The 18896-nt window shown below is 35.5% G+C and overlaps 2 protein-coding genes across 5 annotated transcripts; one reads left to right on the top strand and one right to left on the bottom strand.

Moving 5' to 3' along the window:
• Nucleotides 1–953: 953 nt before the first annotated feature.
• Nucleotides 954–7404, bottom strand: LOC114529568 (presenilins-associated rhomboid-like protein, mitochondrial). Of its 3 annotated transcripts, none has more exons than XM_028551388.1 (11): nt 7333–7404; nt 6541–6658; nt 6111–6236; nt 5366–5414; nt 5093–5188; nt 4564–4665; nt 4370–4414; nt 4028–4098; nt 3857–3958; nt 3496–3593; nt 954–3195 (listed from the first exon to the last, which is right to left on the bottom strand). In XM_028551388.1, exons 1-11 carry the CDS (start codon nt 7347–7349, stop codon nt 3102–3104), a joined length of 918 nt encoding a protein of 305 aa, XP_028407189.1. In that variant the 5' UTR covers nt 7350–7404; the 3' UTR covers nt 954–3101. The 3 variants fall into 3 exon arrangements, with proteins under 3 accessions (XP_028407189.1, XP_028407184.1, XP_028407196.1); XM_028551383.1 differs by having other exon boundaries at nt 7246–7352; XM_028551395.1 differs by lacking the exon at nt 7333–7404 and adding an exon at nt 7061–7081.
• Nucleotides 7405–8800: 1396 nt separating this feature from the next.
• Nucleotides 8801–18310, top strand: LOC114527033 (angiomotin-like protein 1). Of its 2 annotated transcripts, XM_028548607.1 has the most exons (14): nt 8801–8960; nt 9763–9813; nt 9958–10323; nt 13060–13250; nt 13379–13523; nt 13886–13920; nt 14172–14250; nt 15375–15505; nt 15850–16083; nt 16324–16376; nt 16714–16773; nt 16945–17162; nt 17282–17367; nt 17868–18310. In XM_028548607.1, exons 1-14 carry the CDS (start codon nt 8843–8845, stop codon nt 17910–17912), a joined length of 1812 nt encoding a protein of 603 aa, XP_028404408.1. In that variant the 5' UTR covers nt 8801–8842; the 3' UTR covers nt 17913–18310. The 2 variants fall into 2 exon arrangements, with proteins under 2 accessions (XP_028404408.1, XP_028404416.1); XM_028548615.1 differs by lacking the exons at nt 8801–8960; nt 9763–9813; nt 9958–10323 and adding an exon at nt 11488–11655.
• Nucleotides 18311–18896: the final 586 nt, after the last annotated feature.

Here is an 18896-nt window from a genome sequence, read left to right as displayed (position 1 = left end):
AAATAGCCCAATAGTAAAATAGTTGATAATTATTGTCGCTTACTTAAGAAAATGAAGGTGACCTACTTTAGCTTATAGGGAAACATTCGGAGCGGACCATTTAATGTAAAAGTTCAGGACTATCATGCATGTTCATTTAGAGTCTTAGACAGGCATGCAACTATTATCTATCAAGGCGATTTTCGTGCGATGTTTCATCTAAAACTGTTTATTTTGTTCAGCATATTTAAATTAATTGTGATTCTTAAACCTATATTGTGTGGTCAATAACATTAGTCACGGAACTCAAAACTTTCAAATTCAAACATTTCGGAAAAATCCACCAAGTTTTTAAGGCTAAAAATTTCCAACAATGTTATATAGTGGGATAGGGAGACAATTTAAAAAAAGTATATACGAAATTTTTGTGTCTTTTCGTATACATTATGTAATTCTTTAACCTTGCATGCAATACTCTCTACCCCAAACTTATGGAGAAATTTCGCAACAAACGTTTAAACTAAAGACAGTTTGTCGCCGCATTGCAACTTTGTCAGTTCTTTGTGAGTATATTGGCTTTGTTATCCTGTATTTTTTATATATTTTTTGCTCATAAAGTATATTGATTGTATACAGAACGATTGCATGCAATGTAAGATATTACTGTTGGCACTTAGCAGCAGTCTTCTCTCTTAGCTGATGTCTATGAAGACAATTTGTTCGACACATGAAAACTTCGTCAGTTTTTTTGTCAGTATATTTGCTGTCTCAGCCTGAATTTCATATTTTGTTGCTACTAATATTGAATGTACAAACAGATTGATTGCATGCTATGTCAAATGTTACAATAATCATGCATCACTGTCTTGATGACGTATTATGAAACTATATTTATTCACATAATGGCATAATGCTATAAACTGTTTTAATTCAGGGCTTCCTGAACACACGTTTTTGATGTCGAATTACTGCAGTCTTATATATCAACATACAATGTTTTGTCAAGAAATGATATTATTGTGGGACTGATAACTGTAATGGAGGTATCAGGTATGGCAAGAGACATGCCTAACGGAAATTATGGAATTGTTTCAAAGAGTTTTAAACAAAGATTGCTGCTATTAAAATTTCTGTGTAAATTTCAATCACTAAATGGACAAATTATCTGACCATTTTCACCTACGTCATAGACCATATTATGATGTTATTTATAGCAGTAGTATACTAAATAAAAAACTGACCGCTAATCAAATTTCCCTTAATTAAAAACAATTGAAAATGCCTGGATAGTGTCGAGTCTGTCGATAGATCCTGCTTCATGGAAAAGGAGGCCATGAGGATGTGTGGAAAAATGAGATATGCCAGATGAGAGATGTAATACAGACTAAAATTCATCCTCGATCACAGGTCCGCTAAAACCTACGATGTAATGATGTTGGTCGTTATATTTACGGATTACTTAAACAATTTGTAGAGAATATACAACATCTTTTGAAAGCGCAACTCAACTTCGCCATCTCGCACTCACTTCACACCCTACGGCCATGGTATACTACCACAAAGAACGCAGCCTTTGTTTTGCAAAGCACTACTCGAACAGGCGTAGATTCATTCCCACTGAAGGACAATTAGGACATTGGTTTGATTTAGAATAAGAATGTCATAAGAATGTCACCCCACGAGATTTGTTTTTTAAATACTTTTTGTTTTGGTAGCTGGCCAAGGTTTGACGAGTTATTATCAAGACTGATAACCCCATTAACAATGACTAGTTCCCCTGAGTTCATAAACATGGATTCCATTAATAATACTATTTATAATTAAGACCCGATAATATTTAGGTCCATTATAAAATTTAAGAAATGTTATGTAAAACTACTTTCTCTGACGCACCTCTGCTGACGCACATTGTTAGGTGTGTGTGTCTATTTATATATCATGCACGAATACATGGAATTTTATAACACAACTCAGACATTAAATGCTTTCCCGACTATCACAAAAAAGCATACATCAATATGAATTTCTAAAAATACTGTTTAAAAAATCGTCGAGAGTCAAGGAGATAGCTTAATTATTGTTATCGTTGTTGTAATACTAGCCGTACATATTACGTTGGCAAATTTCCAACCCAACAACTGACTAAGCGAGGCAGCACACTATCTCTAAAATAACTTTCACTTAGCAAGGAATTTCAACCCATTTCCATACATCATCCCGTGAAACTTTTTCTAGTGAATACGAATATTATTATAGGCACGACGCCGCCAAAGTTGGTTGTCTAAACAAGATAACTTGTCACAACAAATCAGCGGTCACACCATAAACAATTTTCTCAAGAACAGGAATTCTATATCGAGGCAGAAGGTACTATTTATAACAAGATATTAATGCGAGCTGAGACATATACCGCTAATTTAATACAGTCTTTTAAATTGCTACTCTGAGTGCGAAAGGGATAATGTCTTACGCTGGGACCTGTTATAACCCATTCAACACGTGAATTTTTTTAGTGTTTGTCCTCGCATGCATAATATCCTGTCATATATTCAAAAAGACAAATTTCCAAATTAACGAATCCGAATAGTGAATACCAATAACCATCATCCCTTGAGCTGTAATGTCCTTGCGTTATGTATAATTGAGTTTTCTGTAATATTTAATGTGTATTCGTTTATTTTTTCAGTAGTTATCCATAATTTCTCGTCCGTTTCTCGTTCGTATACTCACGTATGAAAAACGCACAATGGAGAACATCACTTATGACCGTTTTCAACTTTTGTTTATATTTTCCAGTGTTTTCCGATTTACATTATGCGCTTTTTTATGTATTTTCGCGCACATAAGGATTTAAAATCTTTTTTTCTTAGAAATTTAAACTTTTACGTACGTGTTCGTATGTAAAAATGCAACAATGGTGGTGAGCCCTATATCGTATACCCAGGCTATTTGCTCGAAGTGTCAGTACTAGGTTGAACGTGCACACTGTTATGTATGCCTCACACCCATTAGAACTCTCACGTCATTTTCCCTCATTTTAACCTTGTTTTGTCCTATTTTGGCCACGCCGATGTTTGCCTTTGCGTTAGGTATAACATGTACAAATACAACCTTTCAGCAAACTATCTGGAAAACGTCTGTCGAAATTCATGCCATTTTCGGGTAAGCACTAGCCTTTTATCCCAGAGATATTTGTGCCCGAACATTATATACCAACTATATGAAAATAAAAGTGAAATGCAGTAATTATGAATGAAATAAAAGGTTTAATCAGCATTCTGCTAAGCATTCAAATCATAAGATTAGGAAAATATCTCGAAGCTCCCCTCGTTAATTGAGCACACGAAAATAGCCGCGCCACTTTAACCTATCATGACGATATAATTTAAATATTGTTTCTATACAAATGTGGAGAAGGAAAAATTTTTACCGAACCGTCAAACATACGGTATATAATGATATATTCATCTCATTATTATATTTTACCATATTTATATTATTATTATATCGATTTACCTGCCAAACGCTACACCACCCAAATGAGCTGCATGGTCAAAAAGTCCCCAACGAAACAATAATCCAGCCAAGTCAAAACTCACAAGTCCAATCAGTGCCTTGATCGAAAATCAATCGAAAAAAACCGTTTACTCTAACAAAGATTACTCTAACAGATTATCAATAAGAAGAATCGATGAAAAAATGTTTTTTGATCACACTGAAAGACCAATCTACGCCGCTCGACACATTCATAGATTCATGTTTATATACCGCAGAAACAATAGCGTACAAAAGAAATCAGTCAGGCATAAGATGAATTTATGAATATACACAGCCCTTTCCCCTCCCATTAAGCTTCTAGCTACAGCCCTGTCCATACCTTGGATGCAGGAAAAGAGAAAAACGGTAAAAACAAGATTGCCAAGCGGGCATCAGGATTAGCAACACAAACAGCAGCTAGGACGCCAAGGATACAACCAGACTTGAAACATACAGGGAAAGATGCTATGAAATAATTATTACAGGAGAGAGCTGCTAGAAAGATACTTACCGCTCCGTGAGACGCAACATAGCTACTTGTTATCAGCTTGAACAAATGACTGATGTATGCCGAACATAACCCTACAATAACGGCACAGTAACTTGTAACGTACAGTCTGTTATAATATCCGCATATATTTGGCAATTTTTGTACTGTAAGGCATCATACCATATTATAATATACTATACTGCATGTCCCAGATAGGAACGCACAACAGTTACAGCTACATAGCTACGTAGCTACATACTGAATTACCATTATCAATACCATTACTATTATCATACCAATATACTGTCGTAATTTAGTTGGTGTTCCATTGAATTATATATAGCTACATTATAATGATCTTACCTCCACTAATATAAAACGCCAAGAACTGCTCTCTACCTAACATATCTATATATTAAAGAAGTGAAATAAGACATTAAAATTACTTGTTTGTGTATAACAGTGGAGTGCATTGCATATTACATATATTCCTATATGGTAAACTGCATCCTGAATCATCAGGTTATAGTGAGATCATAATAATCCACTTACTGTACCATGAATAACTGGTGAGAAACTCCATAATACAATCATATTACAGGCCAAATGCCATGTTTCAATGTGACTAAAACAACTGAGAAACATCGGCGAAGATAAACCTGTTATAAAAAAGTCTGCATTCACTATATTTCTGCATATAGCCCCTATAACTTACGCCTGGTTCACATGCACTTGTCCTAAGAATCGGGGATCCATTGTATTATTTTCCGACAGACAAAGCATCTTGTGCACCAGTATCCTCAGACAAAGGGCCGGAATCCCGGATTCTTACGAGTTACGACAAGTGTGAACCAGGATTTAGTTTTTAAAGAACCTTTATAGCGATAGTTCGATATACGGGACCGGGAAACATATCAGTCATATATTCGTGCTTCAAATTTTTCACATCTATCGAAATATACCGTTATTACGGTCAGTGAAAAACCATGAGTGTATGAACATGACCCGCTCACTCCTTTTTCATCAGTTTTGGCGAATGTAAATGTTTCGAAAAATAGCGGCCAGAATCCAAGAACAAAACGATACCTGAGAGAGGGGTTGCTGTAAACCACTTTGTCATGGTTATACGCAGACTCGGAATTCTCCATAGCAAGAAAACACCAACGTTAAGCGCGATAATAACTAAATGGGAAATATTACATATGATGCAAGTTACGTGTATCGTCAAAGTTGTCACTCCAAACTTTAATATTTTAATCAGGCAACCTAACAATATAATTTAATGGCATTACATGCAAATAATTTAAAAAAAGGTTAATGAAGTCAATACAATTTTTTGAAATAAAAGCTCACACATACCTGAAGCAGTTTTTTCACCAGGATGCATTGCGTTCACCCATTTATTCATCTGTAGACGTTTTAAACATGATTGAGTTGGGGAGTGTCACTTCGATAATGAATGTGCCCATTTTTAATGTAAGGTGTTTGCCTTATTTTTTCCCAATTTTGATGGTAAAATCGGTACAATAATTTCACAATGAAATTTACAAAATTTGTTAATCTTCCTTGCTTCGCAAGATATCGGCGAACGAAAACACCGCCTATCCGCCATCTTGTCTAATTACGTGACGTCAAAAGCAGTGTTCACGCTTAAATGAATACCGACTACGAGTTTACGCGTTATTTTAGAACTTTAACAATTCAAACGTTTTAATTTTAGATACGTGCGATTGTAATACACTGAAACTGCCACTGCGCTGGATTGTTAATTTGAAGTTAAGAAACAAATTTTACCCAGGTTAGACGTCATGCATATCAGACCAAGAATATGTATGTTCAAATTGTCGGATAATTTCATTCGCAAAATCTTGAGAAGTAGTAACGTTAATAAAAATCCGTAAACGAATTTTATAGATTTCATAGAAAAAATAGATAATTTTTGTTACCGTATCCCATTAATGGTGGAGAAAGAAAAGATGATGTTGTTGAGTAACGATTTCAATTAAAACGTAAGTGCACTACTCTCTCAAAACAGCATCAAGAAATTTTTGAAAATGTTGTGAAACTCAATTGTGATAGCGAATATTTAAAAACAGTACTATACCTGTTGTCTAAATTTAAACAATTTCTTTTCAACATGTGAAAAACCTCGTTCATAATGTTGGGCTAAATTTGCTCTCATTGTTTCATACTGTGCAATTGTCGCTGCGACAAAACATCCTGAGGATACCTATACAATGTACATACAGTATAATAAAATAAAAAAAAAACATAAAAGAAATTAACTCAGACATCTCAGGTATCAATTAATGATGCCTATAATAATAATAACTGCTGGTTACCGTGTAATAATATATCCTAAAAATTGTATATATCATTACCCTCAGCATCTCAGCTATATAAATTACACTTTTGAAAAATGTAATTCTCCCAAAACTGTATTAAAATTCATGAAAGAAACAGGGGCCATGTAGATATTATACTCTAACTGCAGGACACCACAAAGATGATATTTTAGAAAAGTAGCAACTCACTGCAAGGGTGAAAGCCAGTGGTCGTAGGATCAGTCTTGTCTTACTGTATGGCAAGATCTCTAGATCATATTCATATTGATTTGATTTGTTTCTCAATGCATTGCTATTATGCACATTCCTGTTAAAAAATATATCATAATCTTACCTGGTATGTTTCTTACAACACTACAAATGCTCAATTTTATTAGATATTAAAAGGAACATTTATTTTTGTACATAATTAATAATAAAACAATAAAAGTAATGGGGCAGAGAAAGCGATTTGTCCTAGGCCCCATGCCTAAGGTACCCCCCAAAAGGACAAAATCAGGTTGGTATAAGATGAAGTAAACAGTTTTGCCCACCCAAATCGCTTAAGATTTCTGCAACTAAGATCTCAGCAAAAGTTGTCATCTCCGTAGTCTGTCATGACTTTACAGAAGAAGCTCGTAAATTATTCTTCTAAAGGTGGGTATGGCTTATAAAAATATTTTTTAAGACTAGAATAATTGTATGTATTAAATAGCGTTGATTAGCTCACAGATGATCGTTGGCTTGTTGATCAAACTCCTACCCTACGCCTACGCCTACGGTACTCCAATGTTTTAATAAAAGTGCAATGTCTTATGATATATCACACGTTTGCCTTCTAGGCTTCTACAACGAATTAGCGACAGTAGTTAAACAATCAAAATTCAAAATGGAGTAATGACACTTTCTGTTTACCTTTTGCAACAAGTCCTATTGGGTTGTTTAAATAAACTACGGGTATCCAAAATTATGTTATTCTTAAAACAAGAACTGTGAAAAAACCTTCGAACGACAGCCATCTTGGAATTGGTATCGTGATGTACTTCATGTAAAGTACCTACTTAGCAGCACTACACGCAAGAACAGTGGAATTGAAGAGTGGGGAATGTTGGGATGACCATTAAAAAAAATTCCAACGATGGAGGAAAAATTGTGTGCGACTATGCAGGGTCTATGTGATTGCCCCATAGAAATAGAAAGATAAATAGCGTTTTCTCGGGATTCCACTCTTTGTGAACATTCGTCATCAGTATATATGCGATATCTTTAGAAAACATGAAAAACTCTCCTACTGAACTGCGCTTTTACTGAGGTTCGCCGTAGCCGTCAGACAGTCGTCAACTAAATGTCCCTATTAAATATGAAAAGTCTTCCGTTAACGTGTGAATGACGTCATTAAACGAGCTTTATTAGAGATATGAATATATAAAATTAGTTAAAACAAAGAGAGTTAAACAATGTAAGCTGTATTATGTGTCTGTCAACAAGGACTTCGGAACAACTTTTTAGAAATACAAAAGTGAAGACTGTTTTTGCCCCACTCTGGAAGAATTTTAAAAGGCAGATGCCCATGGGCAGATGAGGTATTTCGTCATGAAATGATGAAAAACAATTTCAGAGTAGCTCAGTAAGGGATGTGAACGTCTTCATTAAAACGTTTTTTAGAAAATATAGTTTTGAAATATGGTGACACACTCCCTCAATCTTTTGTTTTCAATAACGTCACTGAATGAGCAGATGCACGTAAAATTAAGCCAAATAATGAGCGGTTTGAAAGGGTGGCGTCAAATTAGAGCTAATTTTGTTTGTTTAAAGTCCTTTCTGCTCCTACGCGTGTTTGCCCAGTAATATTTTCCCAAATTTTTTATAAGCTAAGACGTTTTCGCGACGTTCAGTAAATTCAGAATTTGAACAAATGAAACAATGCGGTCGAAAAGGTCAGAAAACACATTAGCTAACATTCGTCCATGATCAAATTCAGTTTCAATTTAAAATTGCAAAAATAGTTGTTGTATACAATCGGAAATAAATAATTTCAACTATGTCACCAGGATTAAGTTGTCAAATAAGAAAAATTATTCCACTCAGCATATAACCGCTTTATCAGTATAGCAGAAACACACCAAATAGTATTAGTAAATGAAAAATCATTATATAGGTGCTTTCACAGAATTGTCACATTTCACCACTCATTTTGGCATATTAAAAAAGCCGTTACAATGATACGAAAATGAAGAAATATTGGCTCGAGTTTGTTGGACGTAAATATAAGCGGTAACTATGGAGCATGGGTTTTGGCATGCACTATTATCCGGGGGATTTATCTTCAATCAAGCAATCCTGATTAACATATTTGCAGCTATGTTATGTTTACGCAGGTAAGTAAATGTTTCGTGATGCTTTTGTTCTGCAATATTACTACTTCATTGTTTCATTCAGAAGACATCAACTATATACCAGACAACAAAACTGAGATCAGGTAATAAGACTATATGTAGAACACATTATCGTTATGACTCTGTCAATGGATGGTCCGGTCTCAACAGAAACGGTTTTAAAATGGAACATGGATAATGTAGCTGAATGGCTAAAAGCAGTTGGTCTTGAAAAGTATACCGGCAAGTTTAAACGTAAGTAACCAAGTAGGAAACCTTATTTTTAGGTATATAATGTATTCTTGAATTATACAACCTAAATCTCGACCTAAGTAAGGGTTGGCACTAAGCATGGTACTGTCAGGCTGAAAGTAGATGTAATTGAGTGACAGTTTATATTGGATGGTGCAAAGAAAATATTGGACCTTATGATATATATTGTCTTCGCCTGAGTTTAGATGCGATGATGTTTAAGGCATGAACGGAGGCCAAACAATATTCAGCTACAATGCATGGTTACGTTTTTGTGTAAAAGTTTCCTATACAAGGGATCGGGCAGCTTTACACGGCGAACACTGCGTCTGCATGAGCCACTAATACACAATGACATGCAAGAGATTTGCTTTAATTTGGTTACTTCAACAACAAAAATTGACCGCCCTTCTTGTCAGTTATGATAATATACACTTGAATTCAATGTTTTCGAAAGTTACAGACAACCAATGATTGTTTGTGATTTATTGATTTTTTGTCATATGTGTATTGCAATTATCTCAGCCGCGTTTACCCTACACTCAATTTATCGGCACGGCACGGCTAAAATGAATACCCGTGCGCAATTTTGTTAGTGCTCAGGCAACCAAAACAAAGGCCGAGCACAGATCAAATAGGTACGAGTACCCAATTTAGCCGTGCCGTGCCAATAAATCAAGTGTAGTGTAAACGGGGCTGTTTTTCTCATAGCTTGTTTTCAATATACACGTATCAACTGCATGATTAAAAAAGACAAGTAATTCACTGAAGCTATATTTAGTAAGGTCAGTAATTATTTTTGTAGGCAATATGGTCACTGGAGAGATTCTGGTACAACTTGATGAACTTCTGCTGGGTAAGTAGTTATTAGGTTGACAACAGGTTGTCTTAACCAGTGCTGATTTTTCGCGTTTTGTCAGGCGAATGAATGAAAACACCGCATAAGAAAACGCCTTGTTATAAATTTTGGGAACTGTCAATTTTACTTTATTATACATAGATGACCTCAATATTACAAGCATAAGTGACCGTCAAATATTACTGCAATCAGTGGCTGGTTTTACAGCCAATGTTGAAGACTGCATAAAAATGGATTCATCGCTCATTACGTCATTTAATACCGAGGAACATGTCAATACCAAATGCGAGCCAGAAATGGAGGTTCTCAAAACTAACGAAAACGACCCTGAAGAAAACGCAACAACAGTATTTCCCGCATTTGCTGAGCTGCTACCTACAATTGGAGAAGAAGAAGAAACTGATGAAGGAGGGAATCATTTTTCAGATGATTCAATGAACAATTTTACAGAGAAATATCATAAAGACATATCTCAGAGTGAACTTTTGAAGCCAGATGAAGAAAAAGGTAAACTCATTCTTTTGTATCTATATAACAGCTATAATGAAAGAACATATCTGTAGAACATATCTATCTACACTAAGTAATTTTGGAATTGTTCCATAAACAACCCTTTGACAGGTCCGTTTCCTGCCCAAGTCAAACATTATCCAGCATGCATGCACGACGTGTTTTACAATTCAGAGTAGTATCATCCATTCACATCACCACAATGGAACTTTCAGGAATGTCCGGAATTTTTTAGCTTTTCTAATTCAATACAAAGGCTAATGAACATGCAATTTAATAAGATTTATTGAGGAACTTACGTCTCGTCTGCAAATAAGCCATTCAAGTGAACAACAATTGACACTATATTAAATTACATGCACGTGTATACGTTTGGAGGGGAGAGGGAGGACGAACAGAGTGAATGGTGGAAACAGAATTATAAGGCGCATATATCAAGGAATTAAAGCGAGATATTTTTTTACGCAGCTCTTTCTCTCTTTAAACATGAGATTTAGAGGAACCAAACATAGAGGAACTAAACATTATTAGTATCAAGGTACCAGCAATTCTACTTGACTCGATGACAGTAAGATATTTTTACACGTACCCTCCCTCAGTGCAGACAAGTTACTTACCATACCCAAAAAGCGCTTTTATGGAACTTTGCCTAAAAAGGCTTTTGGGTTCAATTTAAACCTAACCTCAAACTAGACGACAAGCAGCTCTTCACCTATACTCCTTTTAAACGCCGCGTGTAGTATTGTTTGCAAGACACTATAATAGAAACAAACATGCACGCCGGTACACGCCAAAACATGAAACGTCTATCCCCTCCAAATCAGATCAGATTTTCAAAAAGGCCGAAAAAGGCTCACAAATAACTCATTGGTGTAGATCATCGGTTTAGTTTTCCTGTATATGGTTTTGGATAGTGAATCAGTTTTTGAAATCTTTCATTATAAGTTATAACCTTTTTTATACTTTTACAACTTTTATTGTGTGCTTTGATAATTGGTAGGATTTTTTGTTGCAAGACGTTCGTCAAAATAATAAATCATGTTGACGCAGTAAGCCACAAATTAATGCATTTATAGACTAGAGTCGCTGTACACGTACCCCATGTAGATTTGCATAACGTTGTGTGGTAAATATTATTTTTACACATACTTACAACGTATGTTTGATATTGCAACAACGCGTGTGTATTAAGCGTGTAAGACGATTGAACGAAATAATATTTGCACTGAATGGCCCTAGTGAGTCAGATTGACATGTTTCCAAAACGTATAAAGAATATATTTACACCAGGAGTCAGAATGTCTGACACTGAGGCTAAGAGAGCACAAGGTAAGAAGAATTTAATGAATGATATGATACATATAATTATATCCTGGCATAGAAGATGCGTGTATCGGAGTAATTTTTTATATAATATGTGATAGCAGGCTATAGAGTTATGTGTAATATCAATAAAACGCATCAAAACATTACCCTATTGTTCTCACTATCTATATAAAAACTATGATATATACTGATCAGTAATATTAGTCAAATCATTATGTGTTCGAGCCGTACGTGGATGTTACCATGGATGACTACAATACGTCAGACATATAATTGTTATGATATGTATTCGAATCTTTTCGGCTTTTGCAAAACGTTTAAAATTTGTGAAGACAAAGTGTTATGTCGAAAAGAGCACATATTTGTTGTTGCGTTTATAATGTTCTTGCAATGTATAGTGCCATGGGTGTTATTCACATATAGGTAGTTGGAAAATTGACTGGTTTTTGACTGTATATACTGATATGTTCCACTCCAGCATGTGTTGTGTGTATAATTACTTCAATATATTGCCTGCATGTTTGCACAAAAGAATAATTTGACAAGTGTATAGTGATATTTGCGTTAAATGTATTTTATTATGATGTAATTAGTGATATACTATTCTCAGCACTGTGTGTGATTGAACTTACTGACAGCATCCCTCCAGATTATACTGATTACCTGCAGGGAAAAGACATGGAGGTGATCTGGTCTCCGGCGCCCTGTTGTTTCGTCAGGGAAATTTCTCTTTAATAACACAATAGAATCGGTTTAACATTCATAACCTTATCTAGCACAAAATATTGGCAAATGTCCAACTGTTTTCGTGTTGAATGTGCGTTTATAGCTAATGTGTCATGTCCATAGCTCTCTAAATAATTACAACTTCATGATGACTTGACTGAGTTACCAAAGCAGTATGTGGCCGTAATTGCTTTTACATATGGCCGCGGAATTGGAATTGGAATGCGTTTAAAAAAAGCTATAAGATTCTGCCAAGAAATTATTCCCATTAATCGCTTGACATGTAGTTAATGGCCTCGGTTTTTTTGTGATCACTCTAGCTGTACCACCATTGAGCTAAATACAAAAACTAATACCTGAGTGTTAGAATATTTTCAATGTCTCATTGGACAAATATGGACATAACCGAAAGTCATTCAGTGGCATGAAATCCATCTTCACCATTAATTTTGTCTTGTCATGTTGATGGATCTTCTTCCAAGTGGTTCTGCAAACTATTTTCCTTTGACTGATTCATGGTTCTTGCCTCCGTATTTTACAAAAAGTTAGCTGCAAGTCAGAAATGGCACTGATCAGTGTATGTGACTGACTCTGTTTTGCAAAGTTCGGGATGCCTGTTCAACCTATTGTGAGCTGTGAACGTCCGTGTTTTGAAAATGTTGACCTGTAATTATTTTACAGATGGGCTTGACAACAAAAGTTCTACAGGCATGTTAAACACGATTGGTCATGATAGCCGTGCTTCGTCGGGTCTGGAGGATGACGAAGTAGCGTCCAGAGCAACACAAATCGTTCAAGTCATTTCCGAAGAAAACATGTGTTTACGAAAACAACTGGAAAAATATTACCAAGAAATAAAAAAGCTGAAATGTGTAAGCCTTTTTCAAATAATGCATCACTAATTATTGCATCTGACACCGAGTTCCGTTCCCGCTCTGATATTTCTCATGATTATAAACAGCAGAACGAATGCACTAACTATAATCTAATATCATTTTAGGTTGATAAGGAGCTTCGTGATACTCATATTATGTACAAAGATTTAAAAACTGCGTTTATTACCCGTGAGCACAAAGAAAAAGCAATGCGTCTACGTATGGAAGCTGAAATTGCTCAGCTTCAGAAGACTAACACTGAGTTAACAGGTTTGTTAACAACTTTGTGAGTTCCCAGAGCTAACCTAGGATGTTTTATGTTCTTTACTGGAGCAGAAAATCAAGCCGTGGAGACTGCAATTCTTTCTATAACGTTAGATATATCCGGCATGATCGACCAGTGCACTGAACTGTAGCCAAAAATATTTTCTGTTGAATATTTCATCAAAAATTTTAAACTTGAGTTAGACTATCGTTGACAGTCGTTGCTCCATTATTCTATTAATTAACTGCATCAACTAAATTTCAAGCCACAACCATTAAAGCCTAAACTTTTTCGTGCGTGCGTATATGTATCATCGTTGCACCCATGCATACAAATAAATTTGATCTACGTATTTTTTTACTTTAAGATGAGATGAAAGAACTTCAGACTGTGCTTGGAAGCGTGAGTTTTTTTTGCCTATAATGCGGCAACTTTTTTATTGCTGCTGAAATTAAAAGACTTTGCCAAGTAGTCGATAATATATGATGAAAATCCTTTTTCTATATAGGCACAGTTATTCCCCTCACGCGCATGTGCATTGTGTCATATCTACATTGATTTTACCCTACGACTTCACATCACTAGCTGGTATATAATAGCACCCATATTTTATATTGACTTAGTAGAATAATTTAGCATACAATACACTTTAGGAACCTAAAAGAGAATTACAAGGGCTCAAAGATGAGATTAATCAGAGAGACGACGAGGTTAAACAATTACAGAAAGACAGTACGTAACGTTAGACTGCTGCATGCTTTCAGTCACAGCATACATAAAACACATGCCTTGCATTGATGTACTTTAAAAGCCAGACAGGGCAGGGTTAAGGGGTTGCACTAGTTTTTCTTTCACTTTGAATAATACCAAAATCTATTCATCGCAAATTACTAGGCACGTTTCTCTGAGTGTGCAGTTATACCATAGTAGCTACGAACACCAGATACACCCAAAAAAAGCAAAATGGCTGAGTTATGTTTATAAAACCCGATAATTCACCAAATCTTAACGCTATAACCGTGAAATTGATTTTATTTGGCTGTAAGTACATTTCTCTCGGTGGTGAACAATAGAACATATAAAATCGGTGCAGAAATAATAAAGATTTTGATAATAAAGGTTTTGAGAGAAAATATCCAGGATCGATTAGGCATACAAGGTGTATCAAGAAAAGGCAAGCATTTTGGGCCTGTTTACATGGAGCGAGTTATCCCGGCTAGGCGAGGTGAAAACTGCATAATGAAACACTAATCAGGTTAAGCCTTTGATGCGCTTTTTACCTCGCCTATCACTCCATGTAAACATGCCCTTATTATAATATCGGAGAATATTCACTTTGTGGGCTACACACTTTGTGCTATTGTACTATTGTGCTTTAATAACAATATGAATATTAATTATTAAGTGTTTCCTTTTTTTATACACCCTGTATATCCCCTATATGACCCGGAGCGCGTTTGTGCGGAACTGTCGACCTAAATGTTGCCTGCTTATCTTAAATATACATATATATCGAAATGTATTCTGTCGATGAGCGGTTGCGTTGTTTCCGAGGAAGAGGGCCTGTCATGCGGGATCTGAATCTTTCGCCCCTTTCGCGTCAGCGTTGATCCGAACCTCCTTATAAATATGCACCCATTAGTATAGTAATCTATATTATTATAATACTATAATCATGATGAGCTCTCTATATAAGCTTTGAGATGATAGTGAGAAACATTGATGCCACATTTAGTATGCTCATTGAGATTATGTTTGGAAATTTGGACATGCTATCAGAATTGCATGGTCACACCAAGATTCAAAGCTTAAAGGTTTATAAAAATTAAACATGATTGCTGGTCTGTCTTTTCCAGGAAAGAATTCAAAATCATCTCTGCAAAACTTAGAACGAATACTGAAACAGAAATCATCAGAGATAATTCTCCTGCGACAACAATTAGAGATGTGTGTTTGTAATGTCTGTGGTTCAAAGCAAATGAAAGAGGTCAGTATTGCTTATCACTGTGTGATTCATGCGCCGTTACAAATTCTAGTGCACAATAGAAGTGAGTATGTGAGTTTGTCATCGAACCTTCCGATGAGACTAGCTGGTCAAATGACCTATTCATGCACGAATAGGATATTTTTACAAGGCCAATTATCTAAGAAAATCCTAAAAGGCTGCTAGAAAGTGCATTTTTCGAAAGAGCTTTGGGTTCTTGGCCTAGGACTAAGTGCTCCCCCTAATCTTGTTTGCAAGTGTATGAAAAACGGTTTTAACTTAGGTAAAGTTTGTCCATTACTAAGATGGAATACAACATTTCCTTCCTTAATTTTACTTTACCTTAGGAACGAGAGAACAAAAATGGAGAAAAAGAAACATCTGCTGATTATCTTGAACAATTTCATGAATCAATGATGAAGTCTAGTGGACGTTACAGAACAAGATTTTTAAACAAATCAAATCAAAGACTTTGCAACACGAAGGAGGAATTGGATATAAATACATGTGTACCAGTCTTAGTAGAACTTCTAAAAGAAAAAGATGCGGAAATTGTGAAATTAAGGGCAGAAATTGATCAGGTTAGTCTATTAACGATTGAAACCATATTATATTTAATAAAAATTTAAAAATATACGTTTATTCACTATTTCAAGAATATCATGCAGAGACTGGCAGTGGGAAAAGTGTGCATGGAGACGTATTTTTGGGCTATAGATATATTTTAGATTATAATAATGTATTGCATGCACTGAGGAGTTCAATTGATAAAATTGAAGTATTTATATTATTCTTTTTTTCTGATTTTGGCATGCACGCAGATTATGTCAAGATTATCTGAAATGTCGGTTCCTGAATGGACATCAAGTGTTAGGTGAGCATATTATAAACGCACAATGGAAGTTACATAAAGGAAGTTACAGGAAGTAAAGGAAGTTACATATCACTTTTCATGCAGTCGAAATTCCCATATACAGACATTGACGTTTGTAACGGCGCATGCATGGTCAGCGCATGTTGACGACTTGAGACAGCTGCCCTCACTTCCCACCGTTCACGTGCGGGGGGCATGCTTTTGACACCCCTGACAGTGGTTTCGAGAGGTTTAGCCGTTTAGGGGCCACATGCGGCACTCCCACACTACAGTTTCCCAAAAAAACCATTTTAATAATTCGACTAATGAAGTTTGAATGCCATTTTCTGCGGAACAGCGAAAGACGACTGCATAAACACAGACAATCCAAACAAAGATACTCGGATCTGGAAACGGAGTAAGTAAAACTTTTTGAATGTAAAAAACTCGCTTCCTATACTTTTGCAAAATACAAAAAAAGATTTAAAGGCATAGAAATATTTATAAAACTTTCAGTTTCTATTGTCGAACCGCTAAAAACATATGGATATTATTAAAGATTATCTGTGTCTCCATCCTCTTCAAATAGAATAAGATCTCTTCATGTTAAATTGGCTGAAAAAGATGCACAGATCAAGATACTGCAATGCAAATATGGCGAAAATCGTGATTCCTCGAGTCCATCGTCGACACCATTTAGAATTCCTTCGTTTACAAGTCAATCGTCTCTCTCCTCGTACCAGGATTCTGGTGTCATGACTGCGTCAGATGGACACTGCGAAGAGGCCACATACCAGAATGCAAAAGGTAAAATATATCAGTAAGCGAGAAATTCTCAGAATTTTATATGGATTACATTCTTGAAAATCGCGATGGAAAGTGGATTTTACTGTAGTGATTTCACTAAAGCTGTTTATGTATCATAGACGATGGAATCCCCGAAAGATATCAACTTCGGCTTCAGGAACCTGGTTATGACATTGAAACAGACGGAAGACATTCAGATAAGCAGGTAAAGATTAAGTAAACTCAATCGTAATAATCGCCCCTCGTATGTTTGATTGCTGCCATGGTCAGTCACTAATCTAGAGACTAGAGGGTTGAGTTATCTGAATCAGAATGAATAAGATCCGGTGGAATCACATTTGTTGTACGTGTGTCATAAGCTGACAGAGTATATGACATGACAAACTGATCTCTGCACTTCCCTGGATGCACTTCCCCAGAACATTTGAACTGATCAGAAGACCAAACTTGTCATACTTTAATGTATGACAAGTTTGGTCTTCTGATTTGTTGCAGTCTTCTGATGATATGATCTGTTCCAAATTAATTGATAATTAGATTTTCGTTCAGATTATTTACCCACAAAGACTAAAATGCTTTCTTGCAATCACCATAAACAGTTTAGGTCTTTAGTAGACTAATGTCATGAAACAACATCATAATGGGTTAGATCAGTTTGTTCCACAAAGTAGCTCAAGAATTACTTATGATCAATTTCTATCTTAGGAAGAAGAGGGAACCTGTTTAAGTGATCATTGTTGGTTTGTGTGAGAAACTTCAATTCATGTATAAATACAAATCATATCTCTTATAGATATATGTATCATAGAAATTATAATTTACAAATAACTTATAATATTTTTCTGATTTGTTAAAATGTTCCCAACAGCTTTGGTATTTAAAGTCAATGAATGTTATCATTAGTTTCTTTTAAGATTTAAGCAATAAGTTCTTTTCCAAAATGACCAATAGGCTTTTCCTAAATTAAGTCTAAAGCAATAATCAGAAAAATACTTAACAATTCCATAACTATATGGTGCACAAATGTAGTTGATGGTCCAAATTAAGGCAAAGGGAGGCTTCGTGATAGGTTGTATATAAGTTGTAAGGGCCCAAAATGGGTTCCCTAAAATTGTATATATTTTTATATTTTGTGAAAAGAATCAACAATTTTCCTCTTTCTGCTGTGCTTTATTGACTTTTAAAAATCCTGAACACTGTGGAAGTGATCTTACAAACTCATCCTGCATGCAGCATTTTATCATGTTTCTGATAACATCTTCACATTTATCTTGTTGGAAGTTCTTTTCTATAAAAAAATGAAATAAAACGAATGTTACAGCTGACATATCCCGTTTCTTGAGAACTATCTGCATTTACAGTCTAGCCCCAAATGAATTATACACACATATGCCCTTGAGCAGTCTTCTCAAATGCAAGCAGGACAGGTGAGCATTCAAGCTACTTGGTGGATAGGCTTTGCTGGTATAAACTGCAGTGATGGACTATCATGGATTGCATCATCATATACTTCAGTTCATTATAGGTTGTTCATTGTTGATTGTCGTGATCCCATCTCCCTTATTGCAGTACCTTGTAAACATTTCTGAATGGCACAAGCTTCAACTTGGCATGATTCTTTCTTTTTTCTTGGCATATATTATAATCAATTCACATAATTTGAAATCCCCAGAGAGCATAAAAGTGTTATGTAAAACTCTCACCAACTCACCACTTCCTGACACCGCGGCGGCT

Source organism: Dendronephthya gigantea, unplaced genomic scaffold (assembly GCF_004324835.1).
Source record: "Dendronephthya gigantea isolate DGI-Jeju-01 unplaced genomic scaffold, DenGig_1.0 000001F, whole genome shotgun sequence".
Classification (NCBI taxonomy): Eukaryota; Metazoa; Cnidaria; class Anthozoa; order Malacalcyonacea; family Nephtheidae; genus Dendronephthya; species Dendronephthya gigantea.
Note: the sequence above shows the minus strand (reverse complement) of the source record. Positions and strands in the feature narration are given on the sequence as shown.